Below are 27,129 nucleotides of genomic sequence, written 5' to 3'. Positions count from 1 at the left end.
TATACCGTCTACATCATTAAGACTAATAGTGCACCGGGTAAAGTTTATACCGTCTACATCATTAAGGCTAATAGAGCACCGGGTTACGTTTATACCGTCTACATCATTAAGGCTAATAGAGCACCGGGTAACGTTTATAGCGTCTACATCATTAAGGTTAATAGAGCACCGGGTAACGTTTATACCGTCTACATCATTAAGGCTAATAGAGCACCGGGTAACGTTTATACCGTCTACATCATTAAGGCTAATAGAGCACCGGGTAACGTTTATACCGTCTACATCATTAAGGCTAATAGAGCACCGGGTTACGTTTATACCTTCCACATCATTAAGGCTAATAGAGCCCCGGGTAACGTTTATACCGTCTACATCATTAAGGCTAATAGAGCACCGGGTAACGTTTATACCGTCTACATCATTAAGGCTAATAGAGCACCGGGTAACGTTTATACCGTCTACATCATTAAGGCTAATAGATCACAGGTTTGCGTTTATATCTTCTACATCATTAAGGCTAATAGAGCCCCCAGGTAATGTTTATACCGTCTACATCATTAAGGCTAATAGAGCACCGGGTAACGTCCATACAGTCTACATCATTAAGGCTAATATAGCACCGGGTAACGTTTATACCGTCTACATCATTAAGGCTAATAGAGCACCGGGTAACGTTTATACCGTCTAAAACATTAAGGCTAATAGAGCACCGGGTAACGTTTATACCGTCTACATCATTAAGGCTAATAGAGCACCGGGTAACGTATATACCGTCTACATCATTAAGGCTAATAGAGCACCGGGTAACATTTATACCGTCTACATCATTAAGGCTAATAGAGCACCGGGTAACGTTTATACCGTCTACATCATTAAGGCTAATAGAGCACCGGGTTACGTTTATACCTTCTACATCATTAAGGCTAATAGAGCCCCGGGTAACTTTTATACCGTCTACATCATTAAGGCTAATAGACGCCCGGGTAACGTTTATACCGTCTACATCATTAAGGGTAATAGAGCACCGGGTAACGTTTAAACCGTCTACATCATTAAGGCTAATAGAGCACCGGGTAACGTTTATACTGTCTACATCATTAAGGCTAATAGAGCACCGGGTAACATTTATACCGTCTACATCATTAAGGCTAATAGAGCACCGGGTAACGTTTATACCGTCTACATCATTAAGGCTAATACAGCCCCCGGGTAATGTTTATACCGTCTACATCAATAAGGCTAATAGAGCACCGGGTAACGTTTATACCGTCTACATCATTAAGGCTAATAGAGCACCGGGTAACGTTTATACCGTCTACATCATTAAGGCTAATAGAGCACCGGGTAACGTTTATACCGTCTACATCATTAAGGCTAATAGAGCACCGGGTTACGTTTATACCGTCTACATCATTAAGGCTAATAGAGCACCGGGTAACGTTTATACCGTCTACATCATTAAGGCTAATAGAGCACCGGGTAAGGTTTATACCGTCTACATCATTAAGGCTAATAGAGCACCGGGTAACGTTTATACCGTCTACATCATTAAGGCTAATAGAGCACCGGGTAACGTTTATACCGTCTACATCATTAAGGCTAATAGAGCACCGGGTTACGTTTATACCTTCCACATCATTAAGGCTAATAGAGCCCCCGGGTAACGTTTATACCGTCTACATCATTAAGGCTAATAGAGCACCGGGTAACGTTTATACCGTCTACATCATTAAGGCTAATAGAGCACCGGGTAACGTTTATACCGTCTACATCATTAAGGCTAATAGAGCACCAGGTTGCGTTTATACCTTCTACATCATTAAGGCTAATAGAGCACTGGGTAAAGTTTATACCGTCTACATCATTAAGGGTAATAGAGCACCGGGTAACGTTTATACCGTCTACATCATTAAGGCTAATAGAGCACCGGGTAACGTTTATACCGTCTACATCATTAAGGCTAATAGAGCACCGGGTAACGTCCAAACAGTCTACTTTATTAAGGCTAATAGAGCACCGTGTAACGTTTATACCGTCTACATCATTAAGGCTAATAGAGAACCGGGTAACGTTTATACCATCTAAAACATTAAGGCTAATAGAGCACCGGGTAACATTTATACCGTCTACATCATTAAGGCTAATAGAGCACCGGGTAACGTTTATACCGTCTACATCATTAAGGCTAATAGAGCACCGGGTAACGTTTATACCGTCTACATCATTAAGACTAATAGTGCACCGGGTAAAGTTTATACCGTCTACATCATTAAGGCTAATAGAGCACCGGGTTACGTTTATACCGTCTACATCATTAAGGCTAATAGAGCACCGGGTAACGTTTATAGCGTCTACATCATTAAGGTTAATAGAGCACCGGGTAACGTTTATACCGTCTACATCATTAAGGCTAATAGAGCACCGGGTAACGTTTATACCGTCTACATCATTAAGGCTAATAGAGCACCGGGTAACGTTTATACCGTCTACATCATTAAGGCTAATAGAGCACCGGGTTACGTTTATACCTTCCACATCATTAAGGCTAATAGAGCCCCCGGGTAACGTTTATACCGTCTACATCATTAAGGCTAATAGAGCACCGGGTAACGTTTATACCGTCTACATCATTAAGGCTAATAGAGCACCGGGTAACGTTTATACCGTCTACATCATTAAGGCTAATAGATCACAGGTTTGCGTTTATATCTTCTACATCATTAAGGCTAATAGAGCCCCCAGGTAATGTTTATACCGTCTACATCATTAAGGCTAATAGAGCACCGGGTAACGTCCATACAGTCTACATCATTAAGGCTAATATAGCACCGGGTAACGTTTATACCGTCTACATCATTAAGGCTAATAGAGCACCGGGTAACGTTTATACCGTCTAAAACATTAAGGCTAATAGAGCACCGGGTAACGTTTATACCGTCTACATCATTAAGGCTAATAGAGCACCGGGTAACGTATATACCGTCTACATCATTAAGGCTAATAGAGCACCGGGTAACATTTATACCGTCTACATCATTAAGGCTAATAGAGCACCGGGTAACGTTTATACCGTCTACATCATTAAGGCTAATAGAGCACCGGGTTACGTTTATACCTTCTACATCATTAAGGCTAATAGAGCCCCCGGGTAACTTTTATACCGTCTACATCATTAAGGCTAATAGACGCCCGGGTAACGTTTATACCGTCTACATCATTAAGGGTAATAGAGCACCGGGTAACGTTTAAACCGTCTACATCATTAAGGCTAATAGAGCACCGGGTAACGTTTATACTGTCTACATCATTAAGGCTAATAGAGCACCGGGTAACATTTATACCGTCTACATCATTAAGGCTAATAGAGCACCGGGTAACGTTTATACCGTCTACATCATTAAGGCTAATACAGCCCCCGGGTAATGTTTATACCGTCTACATCAATAAGGCTAATAGAGCACCGGGTAACGTTTATACCGTCTACATCATTAAGGCTAATAGAGCACCGGGTAACGTTTATACCGTCTACATCATTAAGGCTAATAGAGCACCGGGTAACGTTTATACCGTCTACATCATTAAGGCTAATAGAGCACCGGGTTACGTTTATACCGTCTACATCATTAAGGCTAATAGAGCACCGGGTAACGTTTATACCGTCTACATCATTAAGGCTAATAGAGCACCGGGTAAGGTTTATACCGTCTACATCATTAAGGCTAATAGAGCACCGGGTAACGTTTATACCGTCTACATCATTAAGGCTAATAGAGCACCGGGTAACGTTTATACCGTCTACATCATTAAGGCTAATAGAGCACCGGGTAAGGTTTATACCGTCTACATCATTAAGGCTAATAGAGCACCGGGTAAGGTTTATACCGTCTACATCATTAAGGCTAATAGAGCAACGGGTAACGTTTATAACGTCTACATCATTAAGGCTTATAGAGCACCGGGTAACGTTTATACCGTCTACATCATTAAGGCTAATAGAGCACCGGGTAACATTTATACCGTCTACATCATTAAGGCTAATAGAGCACCGGGTAACGTTTATACCGTCTACATCATTAAGGCTAATAGAGCACCGGGTTACGTTTATACCTTCTACATCATTAAGGCTAATAGAGCACCGGGTAAAGTTTATACCGTCTACATCATTAAGGCTAATAGAGCACCGGGTAACGTTTATACCGTCTACATCATTAAGGCTAATAGAGCACCGGGTAACGTTTATACCGTCTACATCATTAAGGCTAATAGAGCACCGGGTTACGTTTATACCGTCTAAAACATTAAGGCTAATAGAGCACCGGGTAACGTTTATACCGTCTACATCATTAAGGCTAATAGAGCACCGGGTAACGTTTATACCGTCTACATCATTAAGGCTAATAGAGCACCGGGTAACGTTTATACCGTCTACATCATTAAGGCTAATAGAGCACCGGGTTACATTTATACCGTCTACATCATTAAGGCTAATAGAGCACCGGGTAACGTTTATACCGTCTACATCATTAAGGCTAATAGAGCACCGGGTAACGTTTATACTGTCTACATAATTAAGTCTAATAGAGCACCGGGTAACATTTATACCGTCTACATTATTAAGGCTAATAGAGCACCGGGTAACGTTTATACCGTCTACATCATTAAGGCTAATAGAGCACCGGGTAACGTTTATACCGTCTACATCATTAAGGCTAATAGAGCACCGGGTTACGTTTATACCGTCTACATCATTAAGGCTAATAGTGCACCGGGTAACGTTTATACCGTCTACATCATTAAGGCTAATAGAGCACCGGGTAACGTTTATACCGTCTACATCATTAAGGCTAATAGAGCACCGGGTAACGTTTATACCGTCTACATCATTAAGGCTAATAGAGCACCGGGTAACGTTTATACCGTCTACATCATTAAGGCTAATAGAGCACCGGGTAACGTTTATACCGTCTACATCATTAAGGCTAATAGAGCACCGGGTAACGTTTATACCGTCTACATCATTAAGGCTAATAGAGCACCGGGTAACGTTTATACCTTCTACATCATTAAGGCTAATAGAGCACCGGGTAACTTTTATACCGTCTACATCATTAAGGCTAATAGAGCACCGGGTAACGTTTATACCGTCTACATAATTAAGGCTAATAGAGCACCGGGTAACATTTATACCGTCTACATCATTAAGGCTAATAGAGCACCGGGTAACGTTTATACCGTCTACATCATTAAGGCTAATAGAGCACCGGGTTACGTTTATACCTTCTACATCATTAAGGCTAATAGAGCCCCCGGGTAACGTTTAGACCGTCTACATCATTAAGGCTAATAGAGCACCGGGTAACGTCCATAAAGTCTACATCATTAAGGCTAATAGAGCACCGGGTAACGTTTATACCGTCTACATCATTAAGGCTAATAGAGCACCGGGTAACGTTTATACCGTCTACATCATTAAGGCTAATAGAGCACCGGGTTACGTTTATACCTTCTACATCATTAAGGCTAATAGAGCACCGGGTAACGTTTATACCGTCTACATCATTAAGGCTAATAGAGCACCGGGTAACGTTTATACCGTCTACATCATTAAGGCTAATAGAGCACCGGGTAACGTTTATACCGTCTACATCATTAAGGCTAATAGAGCACCGGGTAACGTTTATACCGTCTACATCATTAAGGCTAATAGAGCACCGGGTAACATTTATACCGTCTACTTCATTAAGGCTGATAGAGCACCGGGTAACGTTTATACCGTCTACATCATTAAGGATAATAGAGCACCGGGTAACATTTATACCTTCTACATCATTAAGGCTAATAGAGCCCCCGGGTAATGTTTATACCGTCTACATCATTAAGGCTAATAGAGCACCGGGTAACGTCCATACAGTCTACATCATTAAGGCTAATAGAGCACCGGGTAACGTTTATACCGTCTACATCATTAAGGCTAATAGAGCACCGGGTAACGTTTATACCGTCTACATCATTAAGGCTAATAGAGCACCGGGTAAGGTTTATACCGTCTACATCATTAAGGCTAATAGAGCACCGGGTAAGGTTTATACCGTCTACATCATTAAGGCTAATAGAGCACCGGGTAACGTTTATACCGTCTACATCATTAAGGCTTATAGAGCACCGGGTAACGTTTATACCGTCTACATCATTAAGGCTAATAGAGCACCGGGTAACATTTATACCGTCTACATCATTAAGGCTAATAGAGCACTGGGTAACGTTTATACCGTCTACATCATTAAGGCTAATAGAGCACCGGGTTACGTTTATACCTTCTACATCATTAAGGCTAATAGAGCACCGGGTAAAGTTTATACCGTCTACATCATTAAGGCTAATAGAGCACCGGGTAACGTTTATACCGTCTACATCATTAAGGCTAATAGAGCACCGGGTAACGTTTATACCGTCTACATCATTAAGGCTAATAGAGCACTGGGTTACGTTTATACCTTCTACATCATTAAGGCTAATAGAGCCCCCGGGTTACGTTTATACCGTCTACATCATTAAGGCTAATAGAGCACCGGGTAACGTTTATACCGTCTACATCATTAAGGCTAATAGAGCACCGGGTAACGTTTATACCGTCTACATCATTAAGGCTAATAGAGCACCGGGTAACGTTTATACCGTCTACATCATTAAGGCTAATAGAGCACCGGGTTACGTTTATACCTTCTACATCATTAAGGCTAATAGAGCCCCCGGGTAATGTTTATACCGTCTACATCATTAAGGCTAATAGAGCACCGGGTAACGTCCATACAGTCTACATCATTAAGGCTAATAGAGCACCGGGTAACGTTTATACCGTCTACATCATTAAGGCTAATAGAGCACCGGGTAACGTTTATACCGTCTACATCATTAAGGCTTATAGAGCACCGGGTAACGTTTATACCGTCTACATCATTAAGGCTAATAGAGCACCAGGTAACATTTATACCGTCTACATCATTAAGGCTAATAGACCACTGGGTAACGTTTATACCGTCTACATCATTAAGGCTAATAGAGCACCGGGTTACGTTTATACCTTCTACATCATTAAGGCTAATAGAGCACCGGGTAAAGTTTATACCGTCTACATCATTAAGGCTAATAGAGCACCGGGTAACGTTTATACCGTCTACATCATTAAGGCTAATAGAGCACCGGGTAACGTTTATACCGTCTACATCATTAAGGCTAATAGAGCACTGGGTTACGTTTATACCTTCTACATCATTAAGGCTAATAGAGCCCCCGGGTTACGTTTATACCGTCTACATCATTAAGGCTAATAGAGCACCGGGTAACGTTTATACCGTCTACATCATTAAGGCTAATAGAGCACCGGGTAACGTTTATACCGTCTACATCATTAAGGCTAATAGAGCACCGGGTAACGTTTATACCGTCTACATCATTAAGGCTAATAGAGCACCGGGTTACGTTTATACCTTCTACATCATTAAGGCTAATAGAGCCCCCGGGTAATGTTTATACCGTCTACATCATTAAGGCTAATAGAGCACCGGGTAACGTCCATACAGTCTACATCATTAAGGCTAATAGAGCACCGGGTAACGTTTATACCGTCTACATCATTAAGGCTAATAGAGCACCGGGTAACGTTTATACCATCTACATCATTAAGGCTAATAGAGCACCGGGTAACGTTTATACCGTCTACATCATTAAGGCTAATAGAGCACCGGGTAACGTTTATACGTCTACATCATTAAGGCTAATAGAGCACCGGGTAACGTTTATACCGTCTACATCATCAAGGCTAATAGAGCACCGGGTTACGTTTATACCGTCTACATCATTAAGGCTAATAGAGCACTGGGTAAAGTTTATACCGTCTACATCATTAAGGGTAATAGAGCACCGGGTAACGTTTATACCGTCTACATCATTAAGGCTAATAGAGCACCGGGTAACGTTTATACCGTCTACATCATTAAGGCTAATAGAGCACCGGGTAACGTCCAAACAGTCTACTTTATTAAGGCTAATAGAGCACCGTGTAACGTTTATACCGTCTACATCATTAAGGCTAATAGAGCACCGGGTAACGTTTATACCGTCTAAAACATTAAAGCTAATAGAGCACCGGGTAACGTTTATACCGTCTACATCATTAAGGCTAATAGAGCACCGGGTAACGTTTATACCGTCTACATCATTAAGGCTAATAGAGCACCGGGTAACGTTTATACCGTCTACATCATTAAGACTAATAGTGCACCGGGTAAAGTTTATACCGTCTACATCATTAAGGCTAATAGAGCACCGGGTTACGTTTATACCGTCTACATCATTAAGGCTAATAGAGCACCGGGTAACGTTTATAGCGTCTACATCATTAAGGCTAATAGAGCACCGGGTAACGTTTATACCGTCTACATCATTAAGGCTAATAGAGCACCGGGTAACGTTTATACCGTCTACATCATTAAGGCTAATAGAGCACCGGGTAACGTTTATACCGTCTACATCATTAAGGCTAATAGAGCACCGGGTTACGTTTATACCTTCCACATCATTAAGGCTAATAGAGCCCCCGGGTAACGTTTATACCGTCTACATCATTAAGGCTAATAGAGCACCGGGTAACGTTTATACCGTCTACATCATTAAGGCTAATAGAGCACCGGGTAACGTTTATACCGTCTACATCATTAAGGCTAATAGAGCACCGGGTTGCGTTTATACCTTCTACATCATTAAGGCTAATAGAGCCCCCGGGTAATGTTTATACCGTCTACATCATTAAGGCTAATAGAGCACCGGGTAACGTCCATACAGTCTACATCATTAAGGCTAATAGAGCACCGGGTAACGTTTATACCGTCTACATCATTAAGGCTAATAGAGCACCGGGTAACGTTTATACCGTCTAAAACATTAAGGCTAATAGAGCACCGGGTAACGTTTATACCGTCTACATCATTAAGGCTAATAGAGCACCGGGTAACGTATATACCGTCTACATCATTAAGGCTAATAGAGCACCGGGTAAAATTTATACCGTCTACATCATTAAGGCTAATAGAGCACCGGGTAACGTTTATACCGTCTACATCATTAAGGCTAATAGAGCACCGGGTTACGTTTATACCTTCTACATCATTAAGGCTAATAGAGCCCCCGGGTAACTTTTATACCGTCTACATCATTAAGGCTAATAGACACCCGGGTAACGTTTATACCGTCTACATCATTAAGGGTAATAGAGCACCGGGTAACGTTTATACCGTCTACATCATTAAGGCTAATAGAGCACCGGGTAACGTTTATACTGTCTACATCATTAAGGCTAATAGAGCACCGGGTAACATTTATACCGTCTACATCATTAAGGCTAATAGAGCACCGGGTAACGTTTATACCGTCTACATCATTAAGGCTAATACAGCCCCCGGGTAATGTTTATACCGTCTACATCAATAAGGCTAATAGAGCACCGGGTAACGTTTATACCGTCTACATCATTAAGGCTAATAGAGCACCGGGTAACGTTTATACCGTCTACATCATTAAGGCTAATAGAGCACCGGGTAACGTTTATACCGTCTACATCATTAAGGCTAATAGAGCACCGGGTTACGTTTATACCGTCTACATCATTAAGGCTAATAGAGCACCGGGTAACGTTTATACCGTCTACATCATTAAGGCTAATAGAGCACCGGGTAAGGTTTATACCGTCTACATCATTAAGGCTAATAGAGCACCGGGTAACGTTTATACCGTCTACATCATTAAGGCTAATAGAGCACCGGGTAACGTTTATACCGTCTACATCATTAAGGCTAATAGAGCACCGGGTAAGGTTTATACCGTCTACATCATTAAGGCTAATAGAGCACCGGGTAAGGTTTATACCGTCTACATCATTAAGGCTAATAGAGCAACGGGTAACGTTTATAACGTCTACATCATTAAGGCTTATAGAGCACCGGGTAACGTTTATACCGTCTACATCATTAAGGCTAATAGAGCACCGGGTAACATTTATACCGTCTACATCATTAAGGCTAATAGAGCACCGGGTAACGTTTATACCGTCTACATCATTAAGGCTAATAGAGCACCGGGTTACGTTTATACCTTCTACATCATTAAGGCTAATAGAGCACCGGGTAAAGTTTATACCGTCTACATCATTAAGGCTAATAGAGCACCGGGTAACGTTTATACCGTCTACATCATTAAGGCTAATAGAGCACCGGGTAACGTTTATACCGTCTACATCATTAAGGCTAATAGAGCACCGGGTTACGTTTATACCGTCTAAAACATTAAGGCTAATAGAGCACCGGGTAACGTTTATACCGTCTACATCATTAAGGCTAATAGAGCACCGGGTAACGTTTATACCGTCTACATCATTAAGGCTAATTGAGCACCGGGTAACGTTTATACCGTCTACATCATTAAGGCTAATAGAGCACCGGGTTACGTTTATACCGTCTACATCATTAAGGCTAATAGAGCACCGGGTAACGTTTATACCGTCTACATCATTAAGGCTAATAGAGCACCGGGTAACGTTTATACTGTCTACATAATTAAGGCTAATAGAGCACCGGGTAACATTTATACCGTCTACATTATTAAGGCTAATAGAGCACCGGGTAACGTTTATACCGTCTACATCATTAAGGCTAATAGAGCACCGGGTAACGTTTATACCGTCTACATCATTAAGGCTAATAGAGCACCGGGTTACGTTTATACCGTCTACATCATTAAGGCTAATAGTGCACCGGGTAACGTTTATACCGTCTACATCATTAAGGCTAATAGAGCACCGGGTAACGTTTATACCGTCTACATCATTAAGGCTAATAGAGCACCGGGTAACGTTTATACCGTCTACATCATTAAGGCTAATAGAGCACCGGGTAACGTTTATACCGTCTACATCATTAAGGCTAATAGAGCACCGGGTAACGTTTATACCGTCTACATCATTAAGGCTAATAGAGCACCGGGTAACGTTTATACCGTCTAAATCATTAAGGCTAATAGAGCACCGGGTAACGTTTATACCGTCTACATAATTAAGGCTAATAGAGCACCGGGTAACATTTATACCGTCTACATCATTAAGGCTAATAGAGCACCGGGTAACGTTTATACCGTCTACATCATTAAGGCTAATAGAGCACCGGGTTACGTTTATACCTTCTACATCATTAAGGCTAATAGAGCCCCCGGGTAACGTTTATACCGTCTACATCATTAAGGCTAATAGAGCACCGGGTAACGTCCATACAGTCTACATCATTAAGGCTAATAGAGCACCGGGTAACGTTTATACCGTCTACATCATTAAGGCTAATAGAGCACCGGGTAACGTTTATACCGTCTACATCATTAAGGCTAATAGAGCACCGGGTTACGTTTATACCTTCTACATCATTAAGGCTAATAGAGCACCGGGTAACGCGTTTATACCGTCTACATCATTAAGGCTAATAGAGCACCGGGTAACGTTTATACCGTCTACATCATTAAGGCTAATAGAGCACCGGGTAACGTTTATACCGTCTACATCATTAAGGCTAATAGAGCACCGGGTAACGTTTATACCGTCTACATCATTAAGGCTAATAGAGCACCGGGTAACATTTATACCGTCTACTTCATTAAGGCTAATAGAGCACCGGGTAACGTTTATACCGTCTACATCATTAAGGCTAATAGAGCACCGGGTAACATTTATACCTTCTACATCATTAAGGCTAATAGAGCCCCCGGGTAATGTTTATACCGTCTACATCATTAAGGCTAATAGAGCACCGGGTAACGTCCATACAGTCTACATCATTAAGGCTAATAGAGCACCGGGTAACGTTTATACCGTCTACATCATTAAGGCTAATAGAGCACCGGGTAACGTTTATACCGTCTACATCATTAAGGCTAATAGAGCACCGGGTAAGGTTTATACCGTCTACATCATTAAGGCTAATAGAGCACCGGGTAAGGTTTATACCGTCTACATCATTAAGGCTAATAGAGCACCGGGTAACGTTTATACCGTCTACATCATTAAGGCTTATAGAGCACCGGGTAACGTTTATACCGTCTACATCATTAAGGCTAATAGAGCACCGGGTAACATTTATACCGTCTACATCATTAAGGCTAATAGAGCACTGGGTAACGTTTATACCGTCTACATCATTAAGGCTAATAGAGCACCGGGTTACGTTTATACCTTCTACATCATTAAGGCTAATAGAGCACCGGGTAAAGTTTATACCGTCTACATCATTAAGGCTAATAGAGCACCGGGTAACGTTTATACCGTCTACATCATTAAGGCTAATAGAGCACCGGGTAACGTTTATACCGTCTACATCATTAAGGCTAATAGAGCACCGGGTTACGTTTATACCTTCTACATCATTAAGGCTAATAGAGCCCCCGGGTTACGTTTATACCGTCTACATCATTAAGGCTAATAGAGCACCGGGTAACGTTTATACCGTCTACATCATTAAGGCTAATAGAGCACCGGGTAACGTTTATACCGTCTACATCATTAAGGCTAATAGAGCACCGGGTAACGTTTATACCGTCTACATCATTAAGGCTAATAGAGCACCGGGTTACGTTTATACCTTCTACATCATTAAGGCTAATAGAGCCCCCGGGTAATGTTTATACCGTCTACATCATTAAGGCTAATAGAGCACCGGGTAACGTCCATACAGTCTACATCATTAAGGCTAATAGAGCACCGGGTAACGTTTATACCGTCTACATCATTAAGGCTAATAGAGCACCGGGTAACGTTTATACCATCTACATCATTAAGGCTAATAGAGCACAGGGTAACGTTTATACCGTCTACATCATTAAGGCTAATAGAGCACCGGGTAACGTTTATACGTCTACATCATTAAGGCTAATAGAGCACCGGGTAACGTTTATACCGTCTACATCATTAAGGCTAATAGAGCACCGGGTTACGTTTATACCGTCTACATCATTAAGGCTAATAGAGCACCGGGTTACGTTTATACCGTCTACATCATTAAGGCTAATAGAGCACCGGGTAACGTTTATACCGTCTACATCATTAAGGCTAATAGAGCACCGGGTAACGTTTATACCGTCTACATCATTAAGGCTAATAGAGCACCGGGTAACGTTTATACCGTCTACATCATTAAGGCTAATAGAGCACCGGGTTACGTTTATACCTTCTACATCATTAAGGCTAATAGAGCCCCCGGGTAATGTTTATACCGTCTACATCATTAAGGCTAATAGAGCACCGGGTAACGTCCATACAGTCTACATCATTAAGGCTAATAGAGCACCGGGTAACGTTTATACCGTCTACATCATTAAGGCTAATAGAGCACCGGGTAACGTTTATACCGTCTACATCATTAAGGCTAATAGAGCACCGGGTAACGTTTATACGTCTACATCATTAAGGCTAATAGAGCACCGGGTAACGTTTATACCGTCTACATCATTAAGGCTAATAGAGCACCGGGTTACGTTTATACCGTCTACATCATTAAGGCTAATAGAGCACCGGGTTACGTTTATACCGTCTACATCATTAAGGCTAATAGAGCACCGGGTAACGTTTATACCGTCTACATCATTAAGGCTAATAGAGCACCGGGTAACGTTTATACCGTCTACATCATTAAGGCTAATAGAGCACCGGGTAACTTTTATACCGTCTACATCATTAAGGCTAATAGAGCACCGGGTTACGTTTATACCTTCTACATCATTAAGGCTAATAGAGCCCCGGGTAATGTTTATACCGTCTACATCATTAAGGCTAATAGAGCACCGGGTAACGTTTATACCGTCTACATCATTAAGGCTAATAGAGCACCGGGTAACGTTTATACCGTCTACATCATTAAGGCTAATAGAGCACCGGGTAACGTTTATACCGTCTACATCATTAAGGCTAATAGAGCACCGGGTTACGTTTATACCTTCTACATCATTAAGGCTAATAGAGCCCCCGGGTAATGTTTATACCGTCTACATCATTAAGGCTAATAGAGCACCGGGTAACGTCCATACAGTCTACATCATTAAGGCTAATAGAGCACCGGGTAACGTTTATACCGTCTACATCATTAAGGCTAATAGAGCACCGGGTAACGTTTATACCATCTACATCATTAAGGCTAATAGAGCACCGGGTAACGTTTATACCGTCTACATCATTAAGGCTAATAGAGCACCGGGTAACGTTTATACGTCTACATCATTAAGGCTAATAGAGCACCGGGTAACGTTTATACCGTCTACATCATTAAGGCTAATAGAGCACCGGGTAACGTTTATACCGTCTACATCATTAAGGCTAATAGAGCACCGGGTAACGTTTATACCGTCTACATCATTAAGGCTAATAGAGCACCGGGTTACGTTTATACCTTCTACATCATTAAGGCTAATAGAGCCCCCGGGTAATGTTTATACCGTCTACATCATTAAGGCTAATAGAGCACCGGGTAACGTCCATACAGTCTACATCATTAAGGCTAATAGAGCACCGGGTAACGTTTATACCGTCTACATCATTAAGGCTAATAGAGCACCGGGTAACGTTTATACGTCTACATCATTAAGGCTAATAGAGCACCGGGTAACGTTTATACCGTCTACATCATTAAGGCTAATAGAGCACAGGGTAACGTTTATACCGTCTACATCATTAAGGCTAATAGAGCACCGGGTAACGTTTATACGTCTACATCATTAAGGCTAATAGAGCACCGGGTAACGTTTATACCGTCTACATCATTAAGGCTAATAGAGCACCGGGTTACGTTTATACCGTCTACATCATTAAGGCTAATAGAGCACCGGGTTACGTTTATACCATCTACATCATTAAGGCTAATAGAGCACCGGGTAACGTTTATACCGTCTACATCATTAAGGCTAATAGAGCACCGGGTAACGTTTATACCGTCTACATCATTAAGGCTAATAGAGCACCGGGTAACGTTTATACCGTCTACATCATTAAGACTAATAGAGCACCGGGTTACGTTTATACCTTCTACATCATTAAGGCTAATAGAGCCCCCGGGTAATGTTTATACCGTCTACATCATTAAGGCTAATAGAGCACCGGGTAACGCCCATACAGTCTACATCATTAAGGCTAATAGAGCACCGGGTAACGTTTATACCGTCTACATCATTAAGGCTAATAGAGCACCGGGTAACGTTTATACCGTCTACATCATTAAGGCTAATAGAGCACCGGGTAAGGTTTATACCGTCTACATCATTAAGGCTAATAGAGCACCGGGTAAGGTTTATACCGTCTACATCATTAAGGCTAATAGAGCACCGGGTAACGTTTATACCGTCTACATCATTAAGGCTTATAGAGCACCGGGTAACGCGTTTATACCGTCTACATCATTAAGGCTAATAGAGCACCGGGTAACATTTATACCGTCTACATCATTAAGGCTAATAGAGCACTGGGTAACGTTTATACCGTCTACATCATTAAGGCTAATAGAGCACCGGGTTACGTTTATACCTTCTACATCATTAAGGCTAATAGAGCACCGGGTAAAGTTTATACCGTCTACATCATTAAGGCTAATAGAGCACCGGGTAACGTTTATACCGTCTACATCATTAAGGCTAATAGAGCACCGGGTAACGTTTATACCGTCTACATCATTAAGGCTAATAGAGCACCGGGTTACGTTTATACCTTCTACATCATTAAGGCTAATAGAGCCCCCGGGTTACGTTTATACCGTCTACATCATTAAGGCTAATAGAGCACCGGGTAACGTTTATACCGTCTACATCATTAAGGCTAATAGAGCACCGGGTAACGTTTATACCGTCTACATCATTAAGGCTAATAGAGCACCGGGTAACGTTTATACCGTCTACATCATTAAGGCTAATAGAGCACCGGGTTACGTTTATACCTTCTACATCATTAAGGCTAATAGAGCCCCCGGGTAATGTTTATACCGTCTACATCATTAAGGCTAATAGAGCACCGGGTAACGTCCATACAGTCTACATCATTAAGGCTAATAGAGCACCGGGTAACGTTTATACCGTCTACATCATTAAGGCTAATAGAGCACCGGGTAACGTTTATACCATCTACATCATTAAGGCTAATAGAGCACAGGGTAACGTTTATACCGTCTACATCATTAAGGCTAATAGAGCACCGGGTAACGTTTATACGTCTACATCATTAAGGCTAATAGAGCACCGGGTAACGTTTATACCGTCTACATCATTAAGGCTAATAGAGCACCGGGTTACGTTTATACCGTCTACATCATTAAGGCTAATAGAGCACCGGGTTACGTTTATACCGTCTACATCATTAAGGCTAATAGAGCACCGGGTAACGTTTATACCGTCTACATCATTAAGGCTAATAGAGCACCGGGTAACGTTTATACCGTCTACATCATTAAGGCTAATAGAGCACCGGGTAACGTTTATACCGTCTACATCATTAAGGCTAATAGAGCACCGGGTTACGTTTATACCTTCTACATCATTAAGGCTAATAGAGCCCCCGGGTAATGTTTATACCGTCTACATCATTAAGGCTAATAGAGCACCGGGTAACGTCCATACAGTCTACATCATTAAGGCTAATAGAGCACCGGGTAACGTTTATACCGTCTACATCATTAAGGCTAATAGAGCACCGGGTAACGTTTATACCGTCTACATCATTAAGGCTAATAGAGCACCGGGTAACGTTTATACGTCTACATCATTAAGGCTAATAGAGCACCGGGTAACGTTTATACCGTCTACATCATTAAGGCTAATAGAGCACCGGGTTACGTTTATACCGTCTACATCATTAAGGCTAATAGAGCACCGGGTTACGTTTATACCGTCTACATCATTAAGGCTAATAGAGCACCGGGTAACGTTTATACCGTCTACATCATTAAGGCTAATAGAGCACCGGGTAACGTTTATACCGTCTACATCATTAAGGCTAATAGAGCACCGGGTAACTTTTATACCGTCTACATCATTAAGGCTAATAGAGCACCGGGTTACGTTTATACCTTCTACATCATTAAGGCTAATAGAGCCCCCGGGTAATGTTTATACCGTCTACATCATTAAGGCTAATAGAGCACCGGGTAACGTTTATACCGTCTACATCATTAAGGCTAATAGAGCACCGGGTAACGTTTATACCGTCTACATCATTAAGGCTAATAGAGCACCGGGTTACGTTTATACCTTCTACATCATTAAGGCTAATAGAGCCCCCGGGTAATGTTTATACCGTCTACATCATTAAGGCTAATAGAGCACCGGGTAACGTCCATACAGTCTACATCATTAAGGCTAATAGAGCACCGGGTAACGTTTATACCGTCTACATCATTAAGGCTAATAGAGCACCGGGTAACGTTTATACCGTCTACATCATTAAGGCTAATAGAGCACCGGGTAACGTTTATACCGTCTACATCATTAAGGCTAATAGAGCACCGGGTAACGTTTATACGTCTACATCATTAAGGCTAATAGAGCACCGGGTAACGTTTATACCGTCTACATCATTAAGGCTAATAGAGCACCGGGTAACGTTTATACCGTCTACATCATTAAGGCTAATAGAGCACCGGGTAACGTTTATACCGTCTACATCATTAAGGCTAATAGAGCACCGGGTTACGTTTATACCTTCTACATCATTAAGGCTAATAGAGCCCCCGGGTAATGTTTATACCGTCTACATCATTAAGGCTAATAGAGCACCGGGTAACGTCCATACAGTCTACATCATTAAGGCTAATAGAGCACCGGGTAACGTTTATACCGTCTACATCATTAAGGCTAATAGAGCACCGGGTAACGTTTATACGTCTACATCATTAAGGCTAATAGAGCACCGGGTAACGTTTATACCGTCTACATCATTAAGGCTAATAGAGCACAGGGTAACGTTTATACCGTCTACATCATTAAGGCTAATAGAGCACCGGGTAACGTTTATACGTCTACATCATTAAGGCTAATAGAGCACCGGGTAACGTTTATACCGTCTACATCATTAAGGCTAATAGAGCACCGGGTTACGTTTATACCGTCTACATCATTAAGGCTAATAGAGCACCGGGTTACGTTTATACCGTCTACATCATTAAGGCTAATAGAGCACCGGGTAACGTTTATACCGTCTACATCATTAAGGCTAATAGAGCACCGGGTAACGTTTATACCGTCTACATCATTAAGGCTAATAGAGCACCGGGTAACGTTTATACCGTCTACATCATTAAGACTAATAGAGCACCGGGTTACGTTTATACCTTCTACATCATTAAGGCTAATAGAGCCCCGGGTAATGTTTATACCGTCTACATCATTAAGGCTAATAGAGCACCGGGTAACGTCCATACAGTCTACATCATTAAGGCTAATAGAGCACCGGGTAACGTTTATACCGTCTACATCATTAAGGCTAATAGAGCACCGGGTAACGTTTATACCGTCTACATCATTAAGGCTAATAGAGCACCGGGTAACGTTTATACGTCTACATCATTAAGGCTAATAGAGCACCGGGTAACGTTTATACCGTCTACATCATTAAGGCTAATAGAGCACCGGGTTACGTTTATACCGTCTACATCATTAAGGCTAATAGAGCACCGGGTTACGTTTATACCGTCTACATCATTAAGGCTAATAGAGCACCGGGTAACGTTTATACCGTCTACATCATTAAGGCTAATAGAGCACCGGGTAACGTTTATACCGTCTACATCATTAAGGCTAATAGAGCACCGGGTAACGTTTATACCGTCTACATCATTAAGGCTAATAGAGCACCGGGTTACGTTTATACCTTCTACATCATTAAGGCTAATAGAGCCCCCGGGTAATGTTTATACCGTCTACATCATTAAGGCTAATAGAGCACCGGGTAACGTTTATACCGTCTACATCATTAAGGCTAATAGAGCACCGGGTAACGTTTATACCGTCTACATCATTAAGGCTAATAGAGCACCGGGTAACGCGTTTATACCGTCTACATCATTAAGGCTAATAGAGCACCGGGTTACGTTTATACCTTCTACATCATTAAGGCTAATAGAGCCCCCGGGTAATGTTTATACCGTCTACATCATTAAGGCTAATAGAGCACCGGGTAACGTCCATACAGTCTACATCATTAAGGCTAATAGAGCACCGGGTAACGTTTATACCGTCTACATCATTAAGGCTAATAGAGCACCGGGTAACGTTTATACCGTCTACATCATTAAGGCTAATAGAGCACCGGGTAACGTTTATACCGTCTACATCATTAAGGCTAATAGAGCACCGGGTAACGTTTATACCGTCTACATCATTAAGGCTAATAGAGCACCGGGTAACGTTTATACGTCTACATCATTAAGGCTAATAGAGCACCGGGTAACGTTTATACCGTCTACATCATTAAGGCTAATAGAGCACCGGGTTACGTTTATACCGTCTACATCATTAAGGCTAATAGAGCACCGGGTTACGTTTATACCGTCTACATCATTAAGGCTAATAGAGCACCGGGTAACATTTATACCGTCTACATCATTAAGGCTAATAGAGCACCGGGTAACGTTTATACCGTCTACATCATTATTAAGGCTAATAGAGCACCGGGTAACGTTTATACCGTCTACATCATTAAGGCTAATAGAGCACCGGGTTACGTTTATACCTTCTACATCATTAAGGCTAATAGAGCCCCCGGGTAATGTTTATACCGTCTACATCATTAAGGCTAATAGAGCACCGGGTAACGTCCATACAGTCTACATCATTAAGGCTAATAGAGCACCGGGTAACGTTTATACCGTCTACATCATTAAGGCTAATAGAGCACCGGGTAACGTTTATACCGTCTACATCATTAAGGCTAATAGAGCACCGGGTAACGTTTATACCGTCTACATCATTAAGGCTAATAGAGCACCGGGTAACGTTTATACCGTCTACATCATTAAGGGTAATAGAGCACCGGGTAACGTTTATACCGTCTACATCATTAAGGCTAATAGAGCACCGGGTAACGTTTATACCATCTACATCATTAAGGCTAATAGAGCACCGGGTAACGTTTATACCGTCTACATCATTAAGGCTAATAGAGCACCGGGTAACGTTTATACCGTCTACATCATTAAGGCTAATAGAGCACCGGGTAACGTTTATACCGTCTACATCATTAAGGCTAATAGAGCACCGGGTAACGTTTATACCGTTTAATAACGTGTATTATATAAGCATAATAACATCTCTGGATATAGATGCCGTTTCTATTCTCTAGATAAACACTCAGGGTTTAACGGTGTGGTGTCTCTGTTTGTTTGATCGAGATAATGTGTTTTTATTTTTCCGGGCAGGATGAGATTATCGGCTTATTTAATAATAAAAAATAGGGCAGATTAGAAAAAAAGATCTGTAATATGTAATAATATAATATAATATATATCTGTTATATATAATAATATAATAATATATATAATATATCTGTTACTGTTGCTCAGCTAAATTACCTAAATAAATTACCTAAATAAAGGCACATGACCCAGTTTCATCAGTCACACACACACACACACACACACACACACACACACACCACACACACACACACACACACACACACACACACACACACACACACACACACACACACACACACACACACACACACACAAACACACCCACACACACACACACACGTACGTACGTTCTGGTCATATAGGAGACTGTATTGATATGACTGGTAGCAGAGTGTAGACTGTATAGATATGTCTGGTAGCAGGGTGTAGTCTGTATAGATATGTCTGGTAGCAGAGTGTAGACTGTATAGATGTGTCTGGTAGCAGAGTGTAGTCTGTATATATATGTCTGGTAGCAGAGTGTAGACTGTATAGATATGTCTGGTAGCAGAGTGTAGTCTGTATAGATATGTCTGGTAGCATGGTGTAGTCTGTATAGATATGTCTGGTAGCAGAGTGTAGACTGTATAGATATGTCTGGTAGCAGAGTGTAGTCTGTATAGATATGTCTGGTAGCAGGGTGTAGTCTGTATAGATATGTCTGGTAGCAGAGTGTAGACTGTATAGATATGTCTGGTAGCAGAGTGTAGTCTGTATAGATATGTCTGGTAGCAGAGTGTAGTCTGTATAGATATGTCTGTTAGCAGAGTGGAGACTGTATAGATATGTCTGGTAGCAGAGTGTAGTCTGTATAGATATGTCTGGTAGCAGAGTGTAGTCTGTATAGATATGTCTGGTAGCAGAGTGTAGACTGTATAGATATGTCTGGTAGCAGAGTGTAGACTGGTAGCAGAGTGTAGTCTGTATTGATATGTCTGGTAGCAGAGTTTTGTCTGTATAGATATGTCTGGTAGCAGAGTGTAGACTGGTAGCAGAGTGGAGACTGTATAGATATGTCTGGTAGCAGAGTGGAGACTGGTAGCAGAGTGTAGACTGTATAGATATGTCTGGTAGCAGAGTGTAGACTGTATAGATATGTCTGGTAGCAGAGTGTAGACTGTATAGATATGTCTGGTAGCAGAGTGTAGACTGGTAGCAGAGTGGAGACTGTATAGATATGTCTGGTAGCAGAGTGTAGTCTGTATAGATATGTCTGGTAGCAGAGTGTAGACTGGTAGCAGAGTGTAGTCTGTATTGATATGTCTGGTAGCAGAGTGTAGACTGTATAGATATGTCTGGTAGCAGAGTTTTGTCTGTATAGATATGTCTGGTAGCAGAGTGTAGACTGGTAGCAGAGTGGAGACTGTATAGATATGTCTGGTAGCAGAGTGGAGACTGGTAGCAGAGTGTAGACTGTATAGATATGTCTGGTAGCAGAGTGTAGACTGTATAGATATGTCTGGTAGCAGAGTGTAGACTGTATAGATATGTCTGGTAGCAGAGTGTAGACTGTATAGATATGTCTGGTAGCAGAGTGTAGACTGGTAGCAGAGTGGAGACTGTATAGATATGTCTGGTAGCAGAGTGTAGTCTGTATAGATATGTCTGGTAGCAGAGTGTAGACTGTATAGATATGTCTGGTAGCAGAGTGTAGACTGTATAGATATGTCTGGTAGCAGGGTGTAGTCTGTATAGATATGTCTGGTAGCAGGGTGAAGTCTGTATAGATATGTCTGGTAGCAGAGTGTAGACTGTATAGATATGTCTGGTAGCAGAGTGTAGACTGTATAGATATGTCTGGTAGCAGAGTGTAGACTGGTAGCAGAGTGTAGTCTGTATAGATATGTCTGGTAGCAGAGTGTAGTCTGTATAGATATGTCTGGTAGCAGAGTGTAGACTGTATAGATATGTCTGGTAGCAGAGTGTAGTCTGTATAGATATGTCTGGTAGCAGAGTGTAGTCTGTATAGATATGTCTGGTAGCAGAGTGTAGACTGTATAGATATGTCTGGTATTTGATATGTCACAATAATGTGTGTATTATGTAACGTGTGTATAATGTAATGTGTGTATTATGAAACGGGTGTATTATGTAACGTGTGAATAATGTAACATGTGTATTATGTAATGTGTGTATTCTGTAATGTGTGTATAGTGTAACGTGTGTATTATGTAACGTGTGTATTATGTAATGTGTGTATTATGTAATGTGTGTATTATGTAATGTGTGTATTATGTAATGTGTGTATTATGTAATGTGTGTATTATGTAATGTGTGAATAATGTAACATGTGTATTATGTAACGTGTGTATAATGTAACATGTGTATAATGTAACATGTGTATAACGTAATGTGTGAATTATGTAATGTGTGAATTATGTAATATGTGAATTATGTAATGTGTGTATAATGTAATGTGTGTATTATGTAACGTGTGTATTATGTAACGTGTGTATTCTGTAATGTGTGTATAATGTAACGTGTGTATTATGTAACGTGTGTATTATGTAATGTGTGTATTATGTAACGTGTGTATTATGTAATGTGTGTATAATGTAACGTGTGTATTATGTAACGTGTGTATTATGTAATGTGTGTATTATGTAACGTGTGTATAATGTAATGAGTGTATAATGTAACGTGTGTATTATGTAACGTGTGTATTATGTAACGTGTGTATTATGTTATGTGTGTATAATGTAACGTGTGTATTATGTAACGTGTGTATTATGTAACGTGTGTATTATGTAATGTGTGTATAATGTAATATGTGTATAATGTGATGTGTGTATTATGTAACGTGTGTATTATGTAATGTGTGTATTATGTCATGGGAGCAGATGGAGGACCTGGACCTTCCCCAGATGAAGAGAGAGGTGGAGAGTCTTCAGTACCAGCTGGCCATCAACAGAGAGAAATCATCCATCACTGTTACTGAGTAGGTTGTGTCCTTCTGGTCTCTACCCCAGTGTCCCTCTGGTCTCTACCCCCAGTGTCCTTCTGGTCTCTACCCCCAGTGTGCTTCTGGTCTCTACCCCCAGTGTCCTTCTGGTCTCTACCCCCAGTGTCCTTCTGGTCTCTACCCCCAGTGTCCTTCTGGTCTCTACCCCCAGTGGCCTTCTGTTCTGTACCCCCAGTGTCCTTCTGGTCTCTACCCCCAGTGTCCTTCTGGTCTCTACCTCCAGTGTCCTTCTGGTCTCTACCCCCAGTGTCCTTCTGGTCTCTACCCCAGTGTCCTTCTGGTCTCTACCCCCAGTATCCTTCTGGTCTCTACCCCAGTGTCCTTCTGGTCTCTACCCCCAGTATCCTTCTGGTCTCTACCCCAGTATCCTTCTGGTCTCTACCCCCAGTGTCCTTTTGGTCTCTACCCCCAGTGTCCCTCTGGTCTCTACCCCTGTATTATGACAGGTGTTGTTTTACAGGGTCAGCCATAGTAGTGTGATAGGTGCAGTGTAATGTGTTGGTTTAAATGGCCAGCCATAGTAATATGTCCCTCCCTGGAAATCATTGTGGGTTTAAATGCCTTGCTCAAGGTCACATCAACAGATTGTTCAGCTTGTTCCGCTCCGGTATTCAAACCAGCGACCTTTCGTTGACCGGCCCGGTGCTCTAACCACTAGGCTGTTGCAATTTGGTTGACATATTTAAAGCTGTTCGGTCAGAAACATTGAAATGTGAATAGATCGGATTGTTGGGTCAGGTTGTAAAAACAAAAGTCTCATCTAGGTTTCAAACTAGCAACCTTGTCTAAGTCCGGGATTCAATCTAGCAACCTTGTCTAAGTCCGGGATTCAATCTAGCAACCTTGTCTAAGTCTGGGATTCAATCTAGCAACCTTGTCGACGCCCGGGATTCAATCTAGCAACCTTGTCGACGCCCGGGATTCAATCTAGCAACCTTGTCGATGCCCGGGATTCAAACTAGCAACCTTGTCGAAGTCCGGGATTCAATCTAGCAACCTTGTCGAAGTCCGGGATTCAATCTAGCAACCTTGTCGACGCCCGGGATTCAATCTAGCAACCTTGTCGACGCCCGGGATTCAATCTAGCAACCTTGTCTAAGTCCGGGATGCAACCTTGTCGAATTCCGGGATTCAATCTAGCAACCTTGTCGACGCCCGGGATTCAATCTAGCAACCTTGTCGCCACCCGGGATTCAATCTAGCAACCTTGTCTAAGTCTGGGATTCAATCTAGCAACCTTGTCGACGCCCGGGATTCAATCTAGCAACCTTGTCGACGCCCGGGATTCAATCTAGCAACCTTATCTAAGTCCGGGATTCAATCTAGCAACCTTGTCGAATTCCGGGATTCAATCTAGCAACCTTGTCGACGCCCGGGATTCAATCTAGCAATCTTGTCGACGCCCGGGATTCAAACTAGCAACCTTGTCGAAGTCCGGGATTCAATCTAGCAACTTTTTCGAAGTCCGGGATTCAATCTAGCAACCTTGTCTAAGTCTGGGATTCAATCTAGCAACCTTGTCTACGCCCGGGATTCAAACTAGCAACCTTGTCGACGTCCGGGATTCAAACTAGCAACCTTGTCGACGTCCGGCATTCAATCTAGCAACCTTGTCGACGTCCGGGATTCAAACTAGCAACCTTGTCGACGTCCAGCATTCAATCTAGCAACCTTTGTCTAAGTCTGGGATTCAATCTAGCAACCTTGTCTACGTCTGGGATTCAAACTAGCAACCTTGTCGACGGCCGGGATTCAATCTAGCAACCTTGTCTACGTCTAGGATTCAAACTAGCAACCTTGTCGACGTCCGGCATTCAATCTAGCAACCTTGTCGACGTCCGGGATTCAATCTAGCAACCTTGTCTAAGTCCGTGATTCAATCTAGCAACCTTGTCGAATTCCGGGATTCAATCTAGCAACCTTGTCGACGCCCGGGATTCAATCTAGCAATCTTGTCGACGCCCGGGATTCAAACTAGCAACCTTGTCGAAGTCTGGGATTCAATCTAGCAACCTTGTCGAAGTCTAGGATTCAACCTAGCAACCTTGTCTACTCCCGGGATTCAAACTAGCAACCTTGTCGACGTCCGGGATTCAATCTAGCAACCTTGTCTACGTCCGGGATTCAAACTAGCAACCTTGTCGACGTCCGGCATTCAATCTAGCAACCTTTGTCTAAGTCTGGGATTCAATCTAGCAACCTTGTCTACGTCTAGGATTCAAACTAGCAACCTTGTCTAAGTCCGGGATTCAATCTAGCAACCTTGTCTTAGTCCGGGATTCAAACTAGCAACCTTGTCTAAGTCCGGGATTCAATATAGCAACCTTGTCTACGTCTGGGATTCAAACCCATCGTGGGTTTTTAAAGGCAAATGTTTCCGCGTTTGGGGAGATCCTATTCACGGTAAACGCTGTCGGCCCAATCAGAACCTTTAAAATAACACCTACAACCTCAACCTGAGATCGGATTGAATCCCAGTGGATCGAGGGGTGTGGTCTAACAGGGGTGTGGTCTAACAGGGGTTTGGTCTAACGGGGTGTGGTCTAACGGGGTGTGTGTGTGTGTGTTTGTGTGTGTGTGTGTGTTCTCTCGGCAGGCTGGTGAAATGGATCGAGGGGTGTGTGTGTGACGACCCGTTCCTGAACCCAGAGCTGATGAGGGCCAACCCCTGGGTGGAGAAAGGCAAATGTGTGATCCTCTAACGGACGCACACACGGATACACACACACACACACCAAGTTATCCCGTCCTATTTATTTGTACATCCATGTCTATGGTTTTAGTTGAAAATAGTCCCCTTCCTTCCTGTGAGCAGAATGTCCTGCATTGAAAGTAGTCCCCTTCCTTCCTGTGAGCAGCATGTCCTGCATTGAAAGTTGCCCCCTTCCTTCCTGTGAGCAGCATGTCCTGCATTGAAAGTAGCTCCCTTCCTTCCCGTGAGCAGCATGTCTTGCATTGAAAGTAGTCCCCTTCCTTCCTGTGAGCAGAATGTCCTGCATTGAAAGTACTCCCCTTCCTTCCTGTGAGCAGCATGTCCTGCATTGGATGTAGCTCCCTTCCTTCCTGTGAGCAGCATGTCCTGCATTGAAAGTAGTCCCCTTCCTTCCTGTGAGCAGCATGTCCTGCATTGAAAGTAGTCCCCTTCCTTCCTGTGAGCAGCATGTCCTGCATTGAAAGTAGCTCCCTTCCTTTGTTAAAAGAAACAGATAGAAGTTTGTTGTTAACTAAAATCACACTTTTTATTGGCGTTTTCCCCCCACTGTCAATCAGAATACAAATGTTTTTATAGGCTTTTTCCATTGTCAATCAAACATAATAAAGAGGTGGTTTGACAGATTGACTCTTGGCTATTTACATACTAACACTCTAACGTGTGTGTGTACGGTAAGTGTGTTTGTGTACGGTGTGTGTGTGTACAGTGTGTGTGTGTGTGTGTGTGTGTGTGTGTGTGTGTGTGTGTGTGTGTGTGTGTGTGTGTGTGTGTGTGTGTGTGTGTGTGTGTGTGTGTACGGTGTGTGTGTGTACGGTGTGTGTGTGTGTGTACTGTGTGTGTGTGTGTGTGTGTGTGTGTACGGTGTGTGTGTACGGTGTGTGTGTGTGTGTGTGTGTGTGTGTGTGTGTACGGTGTGTGTGTGTGTGTACGGTGTGTGTGTG

At 42.2% G+C, this 27,129-nt stretch overlaps 1 protein-coding gene across 1 annotated transcript in view; it reads left to right on the top strand.

Moving 5' to 3' along the window:
* The window catches only part of LOC106591949 (guanine nucleotide-binding protein G(I)/G(S)/G(O) subunit gamma-13), an 83,121-nt gene extending 56,312 nt beyond the window's left edge, over window positions 1–26,809 (top strand). Inside the window, exons 2-3 of the mRNA XM_045690476.1 lie at window positions 23,354–23,451; window positions 26,072–26,809. Coding sequence (XP_045546432.1) covers window positions 23,354–23,451; window positions 26,072–26,177 — 204 coding nt within the window. The 3' untranslated portion in view covers window positions 26,178–26,809. The remainder of the gene's footprint in view (window positions 1–23,353; window positions 23,452–26,071) is intronic.
* Window positions 26,810–27,129: the final 320 nt, after the last annotated feature.

Source organism: Salmo salar, chromosome ssa12 (assembly GCF_905237065.1).
Source record: "Salmo salar chromosome ssa12, Ssal_v3.1, whole genome shotgun sequence".
NCBI classification, from domain to species: Eukaryota; Metazoa; Chordata; class Actinopteri; order Salmoniformes; family Salmonidae; genus Salmo; species Salmo salar.
This window is presented reverse-complemented; position numbering and strand designations above follow the sequence as displayed.